This window comes from Haliaeetus albicilla, chromosome 13 (assembly GCF_947461875.1).
Source record: "Haliaeetus albicilla chromosome 13, bHalAlb1.1, whole genome shotgun sequence".
Classification (NCBI taxonomy): domain Eukaryota; kingdom Metazoa; phylum Chordata; class Aves; order Accipitriformes; family Accipitridae; genus Haliaeetus; species Haliaeetus albicilla.
In genome coordinates, this window is record NC_091495.1 from 18,565,353 (window position 1) to 18,587,590 (window position 22,238).

General features: G+C 41.2%; 1 protein-coding gene across 1 annotated transcript in view; it reads right to left on the minus strand.

The window, feature by feature from the left end:
- Positions 1-8,118, minus strand: part of PPP1CB (protein phosphatase 1 catalytic subunit beta) — a 30,216-nt gene extending 22,098 nt beyond the window's left edge. Inside the window, exon 1 of the mRNA XM_069800332.1 lies at positions 7,823-8,118. Within this exon, the coding sequence (XP_069656433.1) occupies positions 7,823-7,874 (52 nt within the window). The 5' untranslated portion in view covers positions 7,875-8,118. The remainder of the gene's footprint in view (positions 1-7,822) is intronic.
- Between the last annotated feature and the right edge of the window lie 14,120 nt (positions 8,119-22,238).

Here is a 22,238-nt window from a genome sequence, read left to right on the forward strand (position 1 = left end):
ATGGATTTGGAAGCCAAAGGTGGCATTACCTATGACTTGGGAAAAAAACCAAACAGTCCTTATACTGATTTTGAAAACATGTTCTGAAGTTATCTGCTCTCAGCATTTTTAAAATCCAAGTTCTATATTTTCATGGTTTGAAGTCAGGAATCTGACATTGGATTTTAGAAGTGTCCTTCATTTTGGAAAGCAAAACTTCTACTTCCTCAAAATATTTTCTGTTATTTAAATTGTTCAGCTGTCATCCAGAAGCAGCCACTCCCTATCTTGCAGCAAAACATTGAGAGTTAAGCTAGCAACACAGGTTTTCAAACTTTCAGAATTACTGTAACAGAACTAAGCTTAGAATGGTTTTCATTCATGTGTTACACTGGTGGACAACAACAATGTAAATAAAGCCCTGACAGAGCTTTGCTCCATTCAGTATGAAGCATACTGCTGAATATACAGCTCCCCTCCATGGTGTATGCAGCATAGCCCTGTACCTTTCCTAGGGTACATGAACCAAACTTCCCCCTAAAAATAGAAGAATCAGCCTTCTAGGGAGTTTGTTCCTGAAGAACTGTGCTTTTATATCCACGTTACCTAAAATCTTATTAAATTTCCCTTCACTGGATGCCCTTGTTATTACGTATTTTGCTAAAGAACACAGCGGTTGCTTGTAAGCTCATTTTAGCAGGACTTATTTAACATCGAACACAAATTCACAGCAGAGTAAGAGAATGCTCAAGCCTTTAATTTCTAACCAGGAAAATAACCAAACAATGAAGTCATGTTCATCTACCCAAACTTGAATTTACATTCCTAAACTATATACTATCCAGCAGAATTAATGCTCTTGGACAAGGATTTTCATTAGAAACTAATATGTAAAGTTGCTTCTGGGGATACCCAAATAAGGCCATGAAAACACCAAGTGTCCCTACATCAACCTTCACCCATATTTGCTTTTCATGGACCACCTGCTTCATTACAGAGAGGTTCCATAAACTGAGTCTCAGTCGTTCTGTACCATGCACAGTTCCAAGAATTGCTGAATTCAAGGTTGAAGGACAAGATCACATTAGTTACTCCAATCTGTAAGTAAAATGTGTAACCCTAATGTTTGTTACACTTGAACCTAAAACTCATGCAACTAGCAAAGCATAAGGTAGAAGCCTCTCACTATGCTGTATTATGTATTAAAGTGGTAGCAATTCCTGTTCTAGTCCACTTGGAAGGCTAACCTAGCATAAAAGTCTCATGCAACAATGAATTTCAGCTTCTTTCTCAAAGTTTGACTTTCTTTTCCTCTAAAGCAGTGCTAATGAAATGCCTAAAATTCGAGGAAGGCAGAGGCAGATTACAAAGTTACTTCATAACTCCTGAGAAGTACCAAGGAAAGAAGTTAAGTTGTAATACAAAAGGAGTTTAACATGACTTTTGCACCGCTTCAATTTCTCAGGTATTTAACTAATATGGTTATGTGGGATATACACACAAAAGCTTTGTATCAAGCCTGGTGTTAAGAAACCACAAAACACACAGAAGATGGTGCTGTGAAACTAAGACAACCTAGCCTATGTACTAAGACAAATCACACAACAGTAAGAGAAGGCAGCAAACAGGTTCATTTCTATGTACAAATTATGGACCAGATACATACCACACTAGAGGCACCTCAGGTTGTAGTTAAGAGTAGATTCCCCTATACACACACACACCCCCCCTTCACCAAGCACAGCATCTGACCTGACTTGAGTAATAGCCAAATATAGTATGCTTGACTTCACAGTGCTAAACCACATATTGTGGTGGAATTTTTTTTTTATTATTATTTAAAAGTTACATACCTACTTTTGGTGGTCACTAATGAGCATTTAATTGCAACTATCAAGTATTAAAAATCCTCTTATATACATTAATAAAACATTAAATAAATGTTTTACATTAAATAAAACATTTATTACATTAAATAAAACATTAAATAAATGTTATTTAAACATAAAATTAAATATTTTCTCCTTTTATAGTGTAATTTAGCTGTACTGTGAGCAAGACACTGAATGACTCAACTAAAAACTGTGCTGCAGAATATCTAAATGAAACAGTTATTGAAACACATAGCCTTCAAGTGGCAAAATAGCCAGACAGAATAAAGGAACGCCAGCACACATTGCCTGATGCTGGGCTCTTGGCCTTCAGTGCAATTTTTCAAGCCAACTATCCCATTTGTCATGCACTTATAAAGCTAAAGATGAGCTGGCTGATATCTACACTGCTGTACAAACCCAGACACAAACATAGTTCTTCTTTCCATCCCTTCTCCCTGTTTAATACAATACCTACCCTCCTAGAAACACAGGAAAACTGCCTGTTTTCTTCCTCTCTCTAAAGACTATTTAAAAAAATACATCCTTTGCAAGAAACTCCTTATTACATTCTCCTTGTTTATTTTTCTAATAGCAGATTATCCAGTGATTTCACACCAAACCAGGTAATAACCCTCATTTATTCCAGGTTGACCTTCATGGTTTGTTTATATTGTTCTTCAACAGATCACCAAGGTCTATTTTTCTTCTCTACTACTCCCTCTCTTTTTCAGTTATCAGTTACAGAGCCTGTGGAACCGCAAGCACTACCACTGTATCGTACCACACCATCAGGCTGGCTAGATATGTTAATTAGTTAAGACACTAACCAAACAATAAATACATTGTTGACCATAATACATTAGGCCAGTAGCTCTATAGCATTTAAAACTAATAAGGAAAATATCAATTATGTCATAAGCATTTAAAATCCAACTTTCATTTGAAAAAATGAATAATACTCAAATTTCTATCTTTATCACAACCCGCAAGATCTGTGAAATCAGAAGGAAATGAAGGCTGCAGCTTTCCTAGAGGATATCACATGACATGGTAAGAACACTATGCAACCAGCTTTTATTAAGGCAATCATAAAAATCACACTCTGAGCTGAACATTAAAGCAATAACCATTCTCCACATCTACTGGAAGTTCAACAACTCTCTTCTTGGATAAGTATTTCCCAGCTTTCTTGGTGGATCGGTACTATCAGAACTAGTAGTCCTCCTAGACTTCCCAAAACCAAAAATAGTTTTGTTTTAGAGCAGATCCACATTCAGTTCTATCAAATTAATTTAAATTGTTTATTTTAAATAGGTTAGCTAGATTTAGGCAAGCAAGGGGTCTTGCCTAGACAAGGTAAATTTGTTTGTACAGCTATATAAATAAACCTTCTTCACAGAAATCCAGCTTGTATTTAAAGCTACTGTATGTCTAGGTTTCCCCAACTACATCTTTTCTTCCATATGGTAAACTCCTTAGTGTTTACTAAGGCAGATATCTATAAATTTGAAAGTGCAGAAAGTCCAGTCCAGCTGGGCTACCTTATATGCAAAAATTCTGAGAGACATACACCACAGAAACAGGAAACCCAACACCCAGACAGAAATATGTCAGTCTTACTTAACACAATCCACAGCACTCTTTACAAGTAAGGTCACACCTATTCCAACATCCTTGCTTTGATATAGAGGGAACTTTTCCACACATCACCAACATTTAAAATAGCTTAGAGCCTGGCTTAAATGTAAGCCTGATGTATCCATTTAGCTCAGCATTTTTGCAAAGTTCAGGGCACTTCCCACAGAGGGATACATGGTGTGCCTAGATGGGGCAAAACACAACACAAGTAAGTAGCAGTTTCAGCTGCAGATACTAAGAAGAAAAACTGTGTTGAAAGAAGAAAAACTTCTCTATTCATCCTGGAGAGAAGAAGGCTCCAGGAAGACCTTATTGCAGCCTTCCAATACTTAAAGGGGTCTTACAAGAAAGATGGGGACAGACTTTTTAGTATGGCCTGTTGCAATAGGACAAGGGGTAATGGTTTAAAACTAGAAGAGGGTAGATTTAGACTAGATACAGGGAAGAAATTTTTTACAATGAGGGTGGTGAAACAGCAGATTGCCCAGAGGTGGTAGGTGCCCCATCCCTGGAAACATTCAAGGTCAGGTTGGACAGGGCTCTGAGCAGCCTGATCTATTTGAAGATGTCCCTGCTCATTGCCAGGGGGTTGGACTAGATGACCTTTAAAAGTCCCTTCCAACCCAAACTATTCTACAATTCCATATTCGACATCTGCCATACTCACGGCAGTCTTGTGTGTGTGCATACTGCTGTGCTGTCCGTAGCTAGAATGGACTGGGAAAAACTATCCACCAGATGGCATAGCTGGGAAGGTAGGAAGAAAAAAAACCCAACACAATAAAAGTCCGCACACTGAAGCAAAAAATGAGGCTATAATCTTTTTGTGTACCATAGTGCAACTAAGCCTAACCCATGACTAGAATTCTGAATACCAGCGCAAGAAGGAAACAGTCTTAAGACTAATTTGGCCTACTCACCTTTCTGGTCACATCTCGGTCCAAAAGTGTTTTAATGAAGCTATGGAATTTTTTGTTTATGTGACCTGTAAATCTTTGCAGATTCACTTATGAGTGATTTTTCTTTATCAAAAGAAATCTTATAATAAAGCTCAAAGTATCTCCAAGATCAGTCAGGCACACATCTAAGAGCACTAGCATCTCCCTCACTCTTCTAGTAAAGAAACAGGAATTGGAATTTAAGTCTGGAGGTAGAAGAAATAAGAGAAAGCACTGCTACATTCATAGTTTATGCATGCAGTACACACTTTAGTTTTACTTTCCCCCAAACACAAGTTATTTTTAAAGTATCACTAACTAGTAACTAAGTACTAGACACGTTGCAAGAGAAAGTAAATTCAAAACAAGCTCTTACCATTCCTAAATTCAGCACTTAACCAATGAATAAAGAGGATAAGAACTTGGTATATGCAAAAGAACATGGAAATTAAAAGCTAATGTCCTAGAAGACCATCACCATACATTACACTGGTTCAGTTGAGTCTTTCTGAAAACTATCCCCAATTTAACTCAAGAGTTAATCAGTCTGGCTTTCAGGACTTAAAAGATCTCTAAAATAAGTACACATTCAAGATAAGCATGCATGCACACGTGTTGAGGGTTGGGAAGATGTTCTTGATGAATTGTCTCAAACAGCCTGGCTACAGGCCACTTCATATTGATATCTTGGAAAAAAAGGAAAACCAAAACAACACATGGAGGGCAAGACAATCTAAGTAGGTAATTCCAATCAAAAGGCAAGTTAATGTGTCATATAACTCAAAAGATACATAGACTTGAGCAACAAGGGTAAAAACAGTTAGAGTAACCTAATTCAAGTAAGAGCAAGAACTCACGACAGCTAATACCACAGCCTGGAAACAGGTGTCACCAACCAGCAACCCAATGACAGCAGAGAAGTTTCCTGTTGCTGTGGCTTTTGGTATGTATTTGCTACCCTTTAAAATTTACGTGCAGCAGCCACTGAGACACAATTGTAGACTGCCATTCAAACTTAAAGCTATCCGTTTCACTTAAAGTAACCAAAAAGACTAAATACGTACTGCATGACATTTCCTAAAAGTGTCTTTTTATTATTTCGATGTGCATTTTTACAGCTCAAAAGCCACATTTCCTTATCCTTTAAGTCAAAGTTGAAGTGTAATGGAGCCAAAAAGCTTGCTTTAAACTAATTAATTGTTCCAGAGGTAAGAGTCAATACCAATTTTTCTGTGCAAGCAGCGTGGGGAGGGATTCATACTCACTTTACCAGAACAGGTCAGCTAAGCAACAGCATGAGCTCCAGCACATGAGCTGCCAATTGTACAAAAAACAAAGCTTCATTGTGAAACACTACTATTTGAACCACAGCTTAAAACATTATATGCTAGCAGTACAACAAATAAAAGATGTTAAATGGAAGCAAAAATAATTCATACACAATGCATTCTTTCAACAGGGTTTTTTTCCCAAATAAAACCTGCAAGAATCTATTCCACTTCAGATACAAGATGTTGTACAAGGCACTCCTACTACTGTTAGTAAGTGACAAGCAGAGAAAAACCACCACATTTACCTTAAGAATCTTCCTCATCTCTGCTCAGAGAGAAAAACAGATGAAAAATTATAAGCAAAGCTCGATTCAGAAGTTGCATATCCACATCCCTAAAGATTGAAGTACTATGAAATACAATGCACAGATTAGGTTGCTTGGACACAAGGCACCCAATCATAACCCAAAAAGCTAGAAAGTAGCAACACAAGTATTTATGGTGTATGTAAATGGTATTGAACACATATTTTAAAAGTCTTAGTTAAAAAAGGGATAAGCAGGGTAATATTTAAGGTAACAGGGAGCAGAACAATCCAACAGGTTGCATACCAAAACACTGCAGAATCCCCTCCTCTTAAAGCAATCTGTATTTAAGTAACTACACTGATGAGCAAACAGTACCTTTCAAATAGGTTTTTTAAAGTTTGTCTCGAAAAACCCACCACCACACATATACATACATTTTGATGTCCTGAAAAACTCTGCACTACAAAATCAATGTTTACTAGGTTACTCTTTGGTTTGTCTTAAAAACTTACCTGCTAATCGGTGTTTCAACACCCAGAAAAAAGGGAGTTTTATCTGTATTAGTGATCAAAGATAAACTTCGACCGACGATACCTGCAGGTTTCTTCATACTATACTACACTGCATACCTTAAACCACAAACATAAGCAAAATTGCCCAAAGCCTTTATGTATTTTAAAATATTGATTTTACTGTTCATAAAAGTTTCATATCTAAAAAGAACAGATAGCAACTACTACAATAATCCTCAAAACCCTAAAAACTCTGCTTTGCAGTAACTCAGCTGAACAGAACTTTCAGACTTACAAAACCTGTTTCAATTCCAGAACTGTACATACTCCATAAATTCCTTTCTATACGCTTTCTGTAAAGTGATCCAACTATCCAGGAGTACAGCAACCAAATAAGTGAACAGCACATACCTATGCATGTATTCTCATCTCCTACATACCGGGTATTTGTTGAATGTGGAATAAAAGATTAACAGAAGAGGCTAAGAAGACTAAACATTCAAAACATAACTTACATAAAAAGAAAATGCTAGCAGTAATTCCTCAGCTTCTCCAAAAGCAGGGAAGTAAGTCAGTTTCCTCCTTACTCTAAAGGAAAGACTCACTATTTATATTTAATACACACAAAACCCTTCATCACTTTTATTAGCCATGCATGACAGCCACTTTTGGAGACTGCCCCGTAGGCAGGCAGAGGAATGTCAGCGCACTAAATCCCTCTGCTTCCACTGACACTCACATACATACAACTTCACACCTGACGCAGCTTGTACACACTAGTTTAAACGCGGAAGACTGCGACTAACCCAACCAGAGGAAGGGATAAAGCCGCCCGTAGCTCAGCTAGCGAGGCTTCCCCAGCTCGCCCCTCAGCCAGGCAGCTGCAGCGGGGTGGAAAAGGGAAGAAGGAAAGCGAGGCTTTTTTTTTTTTTTTTTTTGCCCCTCATTTTAAATAGGAAGGCAGCCACCTCACTTACACAGGGAGGACGAACCCCCGCGCACACCAGCGCCGACAGGACGCTTAAATGCGCCCCTCCTCCCTCCGAGGAGCGCCGCAGGACCGAGCTCGGGGCATCGGCGACGCAGACCAAGTCCCCTCCCGGCCGCCACCCCGGGCCCGGCGGCGCTGGAGGAGGCGCTGCCCCCGCTCCCCCGGCCGCAGCGCGGGACGAGCCCGCCCCGCCCGCTTCCCCCACCTCGCCGGCAGCTCCGGCTCCCGCAGGGAGGCGACGGCGCCCTCTCGCCCTCCGCGGTACGCGCGTGGGGCGGCGGGCAGGCGGGGCTGCCCGGCGCCGCGCTCACCTTCCAGCAGCCGGGTGATCAGGCTATCCACATTCAGCTCCCCATCCGCCATTTTGTGGCCACCAGCCTCGGTCCGGGCGGGGAGAGGGCGGGGTAGAGGGCGCTTCACGGAGGAGGAGGAGCAGGGAGCGGTGGCGGCAGCTACAGTAGCTCCCCCTACCCCCCTCCAGCAGTCCCCTGCGGCCACCCGGCCTCTCCCGCGCTGGCAGCCGAAAGCGCCGCGCCCGCTCCCGCACCACTAAATGGGGGGAAGCCGCCACCCCTCCCCCCTGCACCTCCTCCCCGCCTCAGAAGCCGCCAGGGCGCATGCGCCCCCTCACCCCTACCGCCGCGGCTCTGCCGCTCCGCGCTCCAGCCACCGCGCAGGCGCCGAAGGTGCTGGCGGGTTCCGGAGCGCATGCGCAGAGCGTCACTCACCAACCCTCCCTCGTTGCCCGTGGGTCTCCTGATAACTGCCCGGGCGCGCTGGGCCGGTTGGGTCAGCCGCTCACCTGCCGGCCTGTGGCCCTCGCGGGAGGGAGCTGACCAGCCCCTGTACCTTGGGCTGGTCTTCCCTGGCCTGCTTTCTGCCCGGGCCGGTCCTCCGAGCTGCGGGGCTTCCTCTGGGTCAGCCCCTTCAGGCTTCCACGGAGCGCCGGGTGAGGAAGCCTTTCCTGTCACGACGCCCGCAGCGGCCAGTCCTGAGGGGTTGGGCTGCTCCGCCGGCTGTTTCTATAACTCGGGGAGCAGCTCCGAGGACTTCATCGTGGATGTGGGGATACTCGGCGCCTCTCATAGCGCCCCACTTCCTTGTAGAGTGTTACAGCAGGAACGGGGTAGTTTTGCCTTAAAAAGAGGTTACACGTTGGCAGCCATTAGTTATGCGCAAAAGGCAAGAAAATTGAGACTTAGTAGGCTGCGTGTAACCCGTGTGTCACCTCTTCTTCTGCTGAAACTGCGCCTGTGAAGGCTCACAGTTTATTAAAAAAAAATTGTCGGAACTGGAATGACAAGTTGTGCTCTTTATAGCTCTTTAGCACAGTTGTCAAAAGAAACTCCTAACCAACGTGGTTTATGTTTCATTGCAGTTGGACCTGCTCAGAGTACTTTTTTGGTGATTTCTGAAACGTTTTTATTTAAGATGAGCTCTCTAAAGACATGTTAGTTTACATATTTTTGTCAACAGATGCTTGCCTTGCTTGGATGGACAGAGAAGTGCTTTAAGATGTAGGTGGTGAAAATTTGTGAACTGGGACAGCAGACAAATACATGTGTGTTGACAAAATAACAAAGTGCAGATGCTCTAGAAAAAAGAGGCCACTTATTTACCTAAATATAGATGTTGACGTAGAAACTTATCTCTGTGAGCTTGAACTTGAATTTTTCCATCAGTCCATATAAGCCAGCAAAATCCTGTCACCTTAAATAATTTCAAAACCCAGTTCTTTATCTCTTGATGAGGAGAAAATGAGTATGAGCAAAACAAAAGCAATTAGGACAAGGCAGGGCAATGATTAGGCATCAGATCATGCTAGGTGTCCAGACAGTCAGGTAAAAGAACACTCCTTTGAAATACCTACACAATGATAATAAAGTTTCACTTGCTACACTGAAGGAAGAGGAAGAAACTCCAGAAAAGAAAATTGATTTTGTATCTCCATTTGTAGGCAGCATATATGGAAATGTAATTCCAACTCATGTGCTGAAAGCGTATACAGCTATTCTTTCTTATTTTTCAAATTCTGCTAGTAGTGAAAATCTAAATTTAAAAAAAATCTTAAAAGTATTTTTTCTTTTCTTTTTTGTCAAACTAGGAAAAATGATTATTCAGGTTTTAAAAGGATCTTCCTTATCCCAACTACTTTATTGCTGCCAAAACTAATAGATCCACCATCCCTCTTGAACTTTTAGGAATTGTCCCAGTTTCATTTCATACAACCAAACTGCCCTGAAGGTTATTTTAAGCCATCGCAACATCAGGTTCAGACATAATAATATTATATTATCATAGAATATTCTGCACTGACAACAAAATGGGGATATGAAATTATCTTTCACTGTGGCATAAAGATACAATTAATATGTGTTCCAAAACTCCAGAAGATACTAAACTTCCAGATACACTGAGCAAAACATAATTCCCTAACTCTTTTTACTAAGCATGTCAGCATGTTCCAGAAACAATTCAGTAGCATATCATAACAGCAAAATAATAAGTGGAGATGCTATGGAACAGAACAAGCTCCAAGAAATACGTCACTTCTTTCCTTGTAGATTCTGTGCCAGTGCCTTATTTTATTTTACCACATCACATCTGAACCCACACTGACTGGTAAAACTTGCAGTATTGCATTATTGAGGATCTCCAGTAAATACGTGAAGCTTGTTTTTTCTACTCCATTTCACTATTTCTCTGTTTTCTCAGTTCTCTGAAGGATAGCATCACACTGGGTCATATGATGAGGAAAGCCCGCTGGTGCTGCCCTCATGTCCCATGACACCTCACGGGACACCTCTTGGTTCCCATTACGGCTGCATCCCAGCTTGCACACTACGGCACGCCTTCCCTCCTCCATCGGCCCATGTAGTGGGAATGTGGCTGGTTGATAGAGTCACTCCCCAGCTGTACGTGGGTTGTCAAGCAGGAGGATAGTCACCTCAGTGTGCTGCATAACCCTGTAAAGTTTGCTCCCCACCCCCTCCTTGTAGCTTGAGCAGGGAAACAAGTACGTGAGTTTTTCCCTCAATGGGTAAAACTTGACAGGTCCTGTGGTTTATGTTGGCATAATCCCAGTACAGTAAATAGAATTAAAAGATCAGAGAATGAGGGCCATTGTTTTCTGTGATTCAGAAAGAAATAGTTAATGTGGACTGAATGCATTTTCTTTGATCAAGGGGAGATGCTCAGTAATTTTTGGCATTATACCATACACAGATACAGGCCAAAGATACCTAACAGGTGATTCAAGTAGCAGGAGGAGCTGAACATTGCTGATATCTGTGGAGAACTCTCATTAATAGCGCTCAACTTTCTAAACTTGCTTTCAGTTATTTTGAAATTTCCTCTTATGTCCACCATCATGGCTCTGCTTCTAACTTTGCCCTACTTGGTCTCAGTGTCATTTACCCTAAATACCCTGTTGTCTCAACTTTCCTCTCCTTATCCACATGCCGTCTCAAGGTGTCCTTTAATTTGCACTGCTATTCTGCTGAGTTTGTAAGATCTGAAGGACAGAAATTTCCAAAGAAGTCGGCAAAAAAATTACATGTTAGTAAGTGTCATACCCTAAACTGTGGCGCTCTAGACATGAGTTCTTGCTTATGCTGCTGCTGTGAATTTGAGACTGTTGCATCCCCAGCTACAGAGCACTGTCTCAGCATCTCTGATGTTACCTACTTTTTCCTAGTAACCTCATGTTGGTTCAGCCAGTACTTCTGCTACTCACTGTGCTTTAAAGTTAGTGGACTACATGCACTTTTAACCTATTTACTATGCCATTGTAACTTTCAAAAACCATGGCCCAGCTACATTACCATCAGTTACCCGCTAGACAGCACACAGCTGTATTTTACAGCATTATCCCATCACTTTATCTTGTTTCTAATGTACTCTGTCACCTTTGCTGACGGTAACTCAGGGCTGACTGCAGCTGTTGGGTGTATGGGAGGAGGAAGCTGGGAGGAGCCATGTGGTTAGTTTTCCAGCATGTAATTAGGAGCATGTTCTCCCTGGGTGGTGATAGCTGAACAACCACTGCCTCGTCAGTGGCCTTTTTCAGTTTCTGACTTGAAACAGAAATTAGTGATCCAAATTGGCAATGTATTTTCTTAGGATAGCTTGTTTACAAAATATTCACAGGTCCTGTTTCTTTAGTCAGAAATGGCTAGAAACTGTATGGAGGTAACCTCAAAATATACAAAGACTGCAGATAAATTATCACTGGTTTGTCCCAAAAGCTTAGATTCAGAGGCAGGTACAGAAAACCAAACAGATGCCACCCCGTGGCACTTTATGGCCCTTTTTTGTTTCTCAATATTTGTACCAAAGCTGCGTAAATAGTAGGTTTTGTTATATCCTTTTAAGATTAAAAAAACCAAAACCATACTACTCTTCTACACTGAAATAAAACCAACACTTCATCAACTTTCCTGAGAAATTAGAGAAGGAGGAGAAGAGTCCCAAACCAGCCAGCGGCTTGGGTTTGGAGGCACATACCTAGGATGTGAAAAACTCTTCTTTGAACTGCTGCATCCAAGGCAGGTCTCTTGGTATCACTGTTTGGAACTGCAACACTTTGTATAAATAAATAGCCACTGGGGCAGGGACTTGAGTCTGGATCTGTGTTGAGTGAATGCCCCAATCATTCAGCGACAGAGCTGCTCCATCTCTCTTGATGTAACTATTATAGTTTGTAGAAATAATTAAATATTAATCCAACCAACGAGACAGGGTATTATTAAGGTAACACACTGTAAATACTCTACATACATTTTACACTTACTCTTTCCACTTCAAAGAGCTAGTAGGTAAGTCAGATTCAGCCTCCCCAGATTCTTGTCATACATTTGCTCGTCATCACCTGGGAAACTTTGGTGAGCTCTCAATTTTAGTTCCCGCATTTATAAAATGGGAATAATAACACATGTGAACCTTTCCAGGGAGTGAAGAGACATAACTGAAACATTTGAAACACATTATGACATCTTTGGTTGATACACCGACGTGTTTGCTATAATCATCAAAGCTTTAGTAGTAGTAGTTTTTGAAGAACAAGATTTTTTTTTTAGATTAATACTGGCCCTTGATTACTATGAATGTAGTTCTGCCCTCATTGCCTGTTATGCATACTTAAAAGGCAGGGCAGGTCTAGGTGTTCCCTTATTTTCACTGGAATTAAAACAAGAAAACAGATTGTTGATGTCAGGAACCAGTGCTGAACCAGTAAAAAAAAAAAAGAATAGAAATTTCAATCCAGCAAGTGTGACTTGAAAGTCTTATTTTGAAAAGAGCAGCTACCCCTGCCCTACCCTGATAGCTCCCAGCTGGGTTAGAGAGCCTGGGCAAGATAAGTACTGCCTTGAAGGTATGAGAGAGCATCCTGGGAGCCGCATGCAAAACAAGGACAAGGTGAGGTGTACCCAGTGGTACTTATCACAGATTACTTCATCTCTTGGTGTCAGAACTATTTAAAAGTGTGAGGAGGTTGTTTTTTTTTTAATTATATTTATTAGCATATGATACAATCTCAGCTCCCCTGGCAGCCTGTCCTACTGCCCACAAACTATCAGAAATACTCAACACCTGCTGTGGCATTATTCCCCAAGCGAGAAAGGGGGAAGGACTTCTGAGGCAAAATAAGGCAAATTATTTGGGCCTGCAGGACCTGCAGTTTGGGGAATGTAAATGAAGCTTACTATTCCTCTGCATTGGAGAGAAATATTTTCTTCTCCTCCTGTTTCCCGGGAAGCAACAGCTGCGAGAACTGAAAGTGTCTGCAACCATTTTCCTAAGTAAACACGGGAATAATATTTAGTTTCAGCAAAACCGGATGGTTTATGCTCTGTGAATATGCTGGCATTTGACACCAGCAGCCAGAGTTTCACAAAATGTGTGCAGAGCATTATAAAGAACTTTGAACTCAGGGACCCAACACAAGAAAGGAAAGCTATGAAGGTAGTAATAATAGACTGACAAAAAAGCCCCAACCCTTATCCAGGGATCTCCAAGTGCTCTCTAAATATTATTAATCAGACTACATAACAGTCCATGAAGTAATTAAATTTTGATACACATTTCTCACAGAGGGTTACACTAAAGATGAGAAGGTAAATGAGTTCCTCTGGGGTATGCAGCGAGTCATGGTCTAGTCTCCTGCATGCTCTGACCATCCGCATGTCTCTTTTCTTGCTAATGCGTCTCTAGTGTGCTGTGTCTGTAGCCATATTCCCAGGACACGATTTTTAAATGTGAAACCATTACTGTTAATAGCACAGGGACAGGATTGCAGTGTATGCGGCATGAGAAGCCATAGCTGGGACATCTGAGTGCTCTATGGGGAATTTATAATATGCTAAAGAGATTTGTGAACAGCCCTCAAACCTCTTGCTAATGGCAGTTGCAATGGGTGTTAAGTGTCTGAAGATGCTTAATTATTTGGTGATTTTTATTGATTTGTGTCATTATTGCTTAACGTAACTCTGTAGTCACAAGGCATCTCTGAATCAATCTGAAAGCGGTTTTCAACCACTCAATAATTAAACTACACGATTCTGATAGGTACACTGTTTTGTTGGACTACTGGGAGGCTGATGTGGTTTGCTGAAGATTACTCATACCTTGGAGAGCAAGGCTACAGGAGTTTCAGGCCTCGTGGTCACTGACAGCTGCAGCACGTATTCCTGAGCCAAATCCAGTCCTGCTGACTCCCTGTCATCTGCTGCATGTAAAAATAGGCTTGGGAGGGATTTCTTTTTACTTGCAATTTCAGAGTGAACCTGCCCACAAAAGCATGTCGGTTTTCTGGATCACTTAGTGAAATGCATGTTTATTGTGAATCACTAGGTACTGCTTCTAAGTCCTACAGCTGTGAACCCTAAAGTGTGTCCTGGTTGCAGGACACAGCAGAGGTCTAAAGCGCCTCCTTGGATGTTGATTTCCTTTGGTTTCCAGGTGAGAAGCTGTGTTGTGCTCTGCTTTATCCCACCGTTTGCATGACGGAGGGTGTGCCACTGAGCACACCTACCCTGAAGTTGAGGCAATGCTATAATTTAGTATACTTCATGATCAGCATTTTAAGAGTTTGAATTTGCTATTTCTCCATTATGTAATTACATAATAATAGTAATGTTAATTTAACTAACACAACATACGTGGAGTTTTGCTGTTGCTTCCTATGTAAATTAGAGATATTTAGCAATATGTTACAAAATGGATATATGTATTTCAGACTGAGATGTAAGAGGTTACTTTGACTCTGAAAAAATAAGAAGGAGCTGTCAGGAAAACCTATTTTATAAAGAAAGAACTATTTAGTTATAACTCTTCATCCCGTGGCTCATTCACTAATGTGGAAACTGCAGAGCTTCAAGGTGTTTAAATTAAAACAAACCCCACCGTATTTTCTGCCTTTTTAGAGAAATTCAGATACTTAATTTAGATTCAAAAACTGCAATGATATACAGGTGAGGAATTTGAGCCTGAATTTAGATAAAGTAACATGAATCACTAATAAAACATTGAGGAAATAGCTAATCTTTAGGTATAAAGGAACATTTATTTTAGTTGTTAATCTGCCCATAAGAAGCAGATACTCTATATTTGAAGTACACTCCAGAAGAATTAAAAAGGAATTTAAAGTCAAATTTAGGTATCAAAACGTGTCAGATACCTTGACTTCTACCAAATTGTAACACATGCTGCTTATTCCTATTAACTTATGTGGTATTTTTATTATCTATCAAGTAATCCAATTTATCCTCATTATTCAAAAAATAGTTCATCTGCATACAGTATGGCTCAGAAGAGCAGGAGCTGGGAGACCTCACTTCACTGTGACTAGCAGTGATAGGTCACGCTGACAGGTTTAAGCCTCAAGTCAGCAAAACCTAGACTTTGAAAACCTGGGTGGGCTTGGCTAAAAGGAGGCCATTAGCTGTCGTTAAGTGGGTTTTGGGGGGTCTACACTGTGGCCCCCCAAAAGCGTATCCTGGGTCCGTGGAAACACACATGGCCAGGGCTGGCTACACAGCGCTTTCTTGGTGGTGGCTGAAGGTGGTCTTTCCAAGCTTCCCGCTGTCCCTCCCCGCTATGATTTGCCATCCCTGCAGTCATGCTGGTGTGTTTGTGGGACTGCACTACAAGCCAGATGTCTGCAGTGATCCAGATGAATAAAAACTCCCTCTGGCTCTCCAGAAAGCACTAGCTTTAACCCATGTTACTTTGAGTTGTCTGGTGTACAGCACATCTCCCAAACATGCGTGTCTCAGCCCAACTGAGAAGACCGAGGACCATGGTATGAGGATGAAAGGGGCAGTGGCAAACCACAGAGGGGGACTGGCTGAGCAGCCTCCCAAAGTGATGGTGTGGCGGAGCTGTACCTGGCAGCGGGCTACCGGGGAGGCTGCTCTCACATCCTACTGAGTCATCGCATGACTTCAGATAAGCCATGTGCTTTATCGTGCCTCAGCCTGCCATCTGCAAATCAGTGATAACAAAATTTAAATAATTCAGAAGAATGTAGCAGGGCTTATTTGAGGTTTGTAATATGTTTTGGACTCCTTACATGCTACAGTAGTGCAGCATTTAAGGTATTGTTGTTATGGAGCATGTTGCTAGTAGTGCCATCTTCCTTTGATATTCTCTGCAAACCTGCTCTCTTCCTACTTTCATTATCAGCACTCGGCTTTGGTGTCAATGTGTTGCTTGGACACCTTCTAATTTAAATTTCGTATTTTGATTCCTGGGTGATAACTTCAAACACCAATTTTCTTCTGCTACGGTATACAGCCTTTTTCTCATTTTAATGAAACCTAGCAACCATAATGTAAATTGGAAATAACTACAGCCCATTAGACTATTGAAATCCCTGAAGATTTGAACTATTCACTTTTAACAGAACTTGTATAATTATAGGTTAAGATATCACTTAGGCATTTAGCATACATCAGCTCCACTGTTAATTTTTAGCTCTTGATCTGTATTAGTAACCTCAGCTTGCTAAATTAAAGGATATGCCTCCAATTAGCCTAAATTTAACATTCAAAAGCACATCTCTGGTGGGACGATGCTTATAAGTCTAGAACATCTAGGCAATTTCAGCTGAGCTACTGAGGCTCTATTACAAGTGGAAGAGAAAACATTTTCTTATAAACACTTCCATGACTTTCACAGAGGCAGAAGTAAAAGGACAAAGCTGCATTTTGTATAAGGCCCAAAGCCAAAAGGGTAACAGGCGTTGCAGTCCTCTGTCCCTGTAAGGACCCCCAAAAAAGCCTGTACTCAGGGCAGAGACAGTTGGGTCATTGAATGAGACTCCTAGAAACCAAAATACTGAGTCCAGAGCTGTCTGACTCGGGCAACAAGAAAATATTGAGATACATGTAGAGAGAGAGAAAAAGAGCGAGCGCTGATATAGTTAGCACTCCCCCCCACCCCACCCCGAACAACCAACCAACAAAAAGATCTTACTTTCCCTAAGAACCTTGCCTGTGTTTAACATAGCAGGCCTGGGTAGGACACTTCTGTTTGCACACAGTATGTGTTAGGTATGTAGTACAGTGCAGACAATTACAGCACCTGTGTGATACATGGTCCTTTCAGAGTTTGGTGGTCTATAAACAACATTCTTCACAAGATGAGTTTTAGAGTTAAGCACTGTAAATCCCTCATTCAAAGCTGAGCTCCTTTTTGGGGTTGTCCCCAGGAATTTCAAAAATTAATTACTTTCTTGAGCATCTTCTTTCCAATTAAATGACCAGAAAACTTAGTGTGACAGATGATAGTTAAAATTTCATATACTTGTCCATTAAAATAAGAGCACTTCCTTATCAGAATAAACAGTAATTGGCTGGTTAGTGATCTTGACAACAGGCTTTCAGTAACCACTGGGTAGTTTTAACTCTTTCCTGGGCATCAGAAATACTGCTGCAGTATCTTTGATAAGACTCAGTGTTTGTCTTTTTCTTTTGAGAGCAGCGAGCTGACTTTCTGTTTGCTAAAGTATAAATTAGCTCTTCTGTTGTCTCTCCTATTCCACCAGGAAGGAAAGATTCCAGGTAATCATCTGTGTATTTTTCATACCATTTGATACCTGCTTTAGACAATTAGCTCACTCTGCATAATCCTAGGTAATCACAGTTCCACTTGTGGCAAGCCCTTTTAAAATATGTAGCTAGGAAGTGGTTTAGGCTTTTGTGCAGGTGATTATGAGTCCATTCACATATGCTGGTCAGAAGTTGGACTGTAATCTTAAAACTTTTTGGTCCTGGCCAGCACTGAGAAAAGATACAGCTTTTGACAGTGTCCTCTCATATATGCATAAATTCAAGAAAATAAATTTCAGTAAACATCACTAAGCTTATTAATGAAGAGAAATGCAGTACACTTGGTAGCTGTATACCTGTGTCATAAGTATAATTCAAAAAATGTTTGCTAATATTGATGAGTGTCTCCACGGGAAAGCTCTGGGCAGTAAGAAATCCTCTTGCTAGGAAATCTTCTTATAAACTTATAATGGCAACCATTACAGAGAAGGGAGAAAGCACTAAACTGGAAAATGGTATTAAAAATTGTAGTAGAATCCAAATTATCCAAAGCTTAGTCACGACTCTCATACAGCAAAACTTGTCACAAAGTATGGATTTTATTGGAAAAAATGGAAATCGAAAGATTATACCACTAATACCTGACTTTGTTAGAACAAATGAAAAAGAAAAAAGAACATTTTCAGCACACAACACACTGAGGATTTTTCCAGTTTTCTTTCACCTAGGAGATTGAACTCTATCATATAAAACCTTTTGTCATGTAAAACAGTCACTATAGTATGTATATCTTTATAGTTAGACCTCCAAAAACATGTAGGTGCCTCAGTCTTAAACAGTTCCTTCTGGCAATGCCAGATTCAAAAACCATGATGCCCATAGTCACCCTATCAGCCTCCGACTGAAGGCTTTGGTTGGTAAATCTCAGATTTGTTATGTCCTCCATGTGCTTGCAGCCCTGTTTCTGAGCACATCCAGGGGTGGTTCAGCATGGGCAGTACTGATACCTCAACGTCTCTGTTTCATGAGGATCCATGAATTTATCATTCCTTTGTCTGTATTGCCTGTCCCTGATGCCAGGATTATTTGTGTCCTATATAAAGAAGATGCCATCTAATACAAAATCCATTAACAGCTCTGAGAGTAAGGACCAAAGCTTATGTGCCCTACTGTGTGGCACATTGTCCTAACCGCTTGTCTAAGCCCCATGACTCTGGCAGCCCAGCTGCCTACAGGCCAGCCTTACTAGCAGGAGGAAATGTTTCCCTCTTTCTCAGACTATGCCATAGGTTGGGGATTACAGCGCGCCCTGGGCAGTGTCATATATCTTGATCACAAATCCCGCTTCCTGGGTGCATGCTTTAGCTGATAGGTCATTCTACAAAACTGGCCTTCACCACCACAACCTTGTTTTAGAGTAAGGAGCCAGACCTCCAACTTCCTGAGCAGGACAAGAATTCAGCAAGGTGCCAAATGCCTGACTTAAGCTGGTCCTGTTTTGAGCTGGGGGATGGACCCAACGACCCCCAGATCCCATCCAGCCTAAATTGCTCTCTGTACACCTCTGCATATTACTACTTACAGACTAATTCAAGGCAGCTCCCTGGTTAGCATGTGGGATTTTTATCACTCTTTGGAGGATGCTTATTCTACTCCTTGGTTGTAGGGGATGTCTGTACGCCTGCCTTGAGTGCTTTGAGTCTCTCTATGTGGGCAGGAACTTACTTCTCAGCCCTTGCAATGCCTCAGTAGAGCTGCGTAAGCAGGCAATCTGGCCTTATCCTCTGCCTCTCCTTGTGCAGGTTTACCTCTGAACCCTTGCAGATTTCTCTTTAAAGCTGTCAAATGTTAAGGGAGTTTGGATTTCTCTCATCTACTCTGGAATTTTACCTTTAATTACTGAGAAGAAAGACTTTTCCCACTCTAATTAAACACCTTTTGCCTCAAGTGTTGACTATTTGTGTCTTTGCATGATCATTTACTTTAAAGATATTAAAAGCATTTTCCCTTGTGCACTCTGGATGACTTGCTAGTGACAACATTCATGCATCTAGTTCTTTTCTCTCATTAAGCCTGTGGATTTCCAAAATATTTCTGGAACATGATCTTACAGTTTTCTCCCCCGCCCCTTGCCCTTTTCAACCCAAATACAAGAAAAAGTACAAAATAGGTGTTTCCATGTGTCCTGGTTTTGGCTGGGATAAAGTTGATTTTCTTTCTAGTAGCTGGTATAGTGTTACGGTTTGGATTCAGTATGAGAAGAATGTTGATAACACACTGATGTTTTCAGTTGTTGCTAAGTAGTGTTTAGTCTAAAGTCAAGGATTTTTCAACTTCTCATCCCCAGCCAGCAAGAAAGCTGGAGGGACACAAGAAGTTGGCACAGGACACAGCCAGGGCAGCTGACCCAAACTGGCCAACATGGTATTCCATACCATGTGACATCCTGCCTAGTATATAAACTGGGGGGAGTTGGCCTGGGAGGGGGGGCAGATCTCTGCTCAGGAACTAACTGGGTATCAGTTGTCAAGTGGAGAGCAATTGCATTGTGCATCAATTGTTTTGTATATTCCAATCATTTTGTGACTAATCTTGTTATTTTATTGTTATTATCATCACTATTAGTTTCTTCCTTTCTGTTCTATTAAACTGTTCTTATCTTAACCCACAAGTTTCACTTTTTTTTTTTGATTCTCTCACCCATCCCACTGGGTGGGGAGAAAGTGAGTGAGCAGCTGCGTGGTGCTTAGTTGCTGGCTAGGGTTAAACCACAACACAATGTCCGACTTGAATTTTTTTGGGTGCGGGGAGAGCGGAAGGGGTAAATGCAGACCTCATTAAAATAGTGATGGCAACAGTCAGAAATACAACAAGCAGGTATGGTACTGCCCAGTTGCTGTAATCCTTTAAATTTGACTTTCTGCCCAGTCTTCCTGGGTACATCTGCACTGTGAAGTGGAAGAATGAGCCAAGCTATCAACAACCTGAGCTGGTAAGGCTTCCTCACACAGTATAATACAGATGCAGTCTAACCATGCTGTCCTGTCCACAGACAAGAAAAAAAGTCTCCTGCGGCTGGTTATGGCAGCCAGAGCCAGCAGCTGTATTGCATGAAGAAGAATCTGCTCTGTGCAGGGCACAGCCTGCCTAGTGCCCAGTTAGCATCTCACGCTGTTTTCTTAAATCCCTTTTGTCCTAGCTGCACCCATACACTGATTAATAAAGAGGTTAGAGCTGACACAAGTTAGTTGGGGAAGTGTGAGAAGTCATACGAAAGTGTAAGTAAAAGTAGGACAAGGACTAATTTTCTCATGTTTTTGTACTTCCCAGGGCGTTGCTTTTCTCATTATACCACCCTCTGCTAGTGGGTGAATCACATTGGTGCAGTCTTTCTCTAAAGGAGCAGGCCTGATCCTCCCTCTCCAATGGGCTGGTGTCCTGCTGCTGACTTCTGAACTGGGTGAGAGTCAGACCCAGTGTGTGGCTGGGGAAGGGGAGGTTTTGTAAAACAAATTATACTTTGTTAAGTGGTTAGAAGACATACTGACTTAAATAAGCACCTAGCTCCTGTTTACACTTGAAAGTTTTGTCATGCTGGTGTAGTTATGCCAGTAAACTCCTCCTACATAATTAGAGTGCTTTTTGCCTGTAAAATGCATTCCAGTTTGGCAAGCGATATAAGCCATAACATCAAACCCACTTTTTTTTTTTTTGCTGGTATAATTGTGTCTACACTAGGGCTTTTGTTGAAGTAGTTATGCCATAAAAATCACCCTACACAACACAAAGCTTTCAAGTGTAAACTGAAATCTTCAACCTTGTCTACCCAGCCAGATGTTACTGTGCTTTAATACAGTTATGGAAAATCAGGGTAGTTTTGTTAGAATGTGCTGACCACAACTGATTAGTCAGCAGAGACAAAGTTAAATCCCATTCAGCATCATGTTAGCTAACCATGTATCCGGTGTGGTATAATCTAATTTGATCTTTGCATAGCTGTGGTTGAACAGGAGCCATTCAACCTGCCTTAAACTATATCATGTATTAATAGGCCCAGGGTGAAATTTGCTTTATTTCAGCTTATTTTTCACTAGCTTTACTGATGTATTTCTTCCGACGTACGTTACTTTGGTTGCCATCTCAGTTAAGTGTATTAAGAGTCATTCTTCCATTTAGGTTTTTCATATTTGTTTTCCATTTTTTGGATACCATGAACTGTAAACATATCTAACATACCAATGAGAAAGAAATGTCTGCCACTGTAATGGATACTCCACTGGATCCTTTAATCATTTAAATTAAACTATTTGCAAGCATTAACATAGTGGATTATCAATACAAATGAATTTAATATGTCTTCTTAGCTGAGTATCACTTTCTAAAGGATGTCATTAGGCACACTCAGATTAGTTTTCTCCAGTAGACTGTAATTCAGGCTTGCGTTTCTAATAGTCTACCGCATTTTAATTACTTTTCTTTCTCATGAGCATTCCTAGGTTTCCTCAAAAACACAAATGCTGCCCTTCAGAAAACAATGACACACGTTTTTATAATGGGCAAGGCTAGGACCTGAAGAAGTCACAGAAAGTTACTTAGTAGATCATGTGGAAAAACAATACTATCCTAAGCATACAGTGTGAGTTTCACTCACTGCAAATCCAAAGTCCATCTGCTA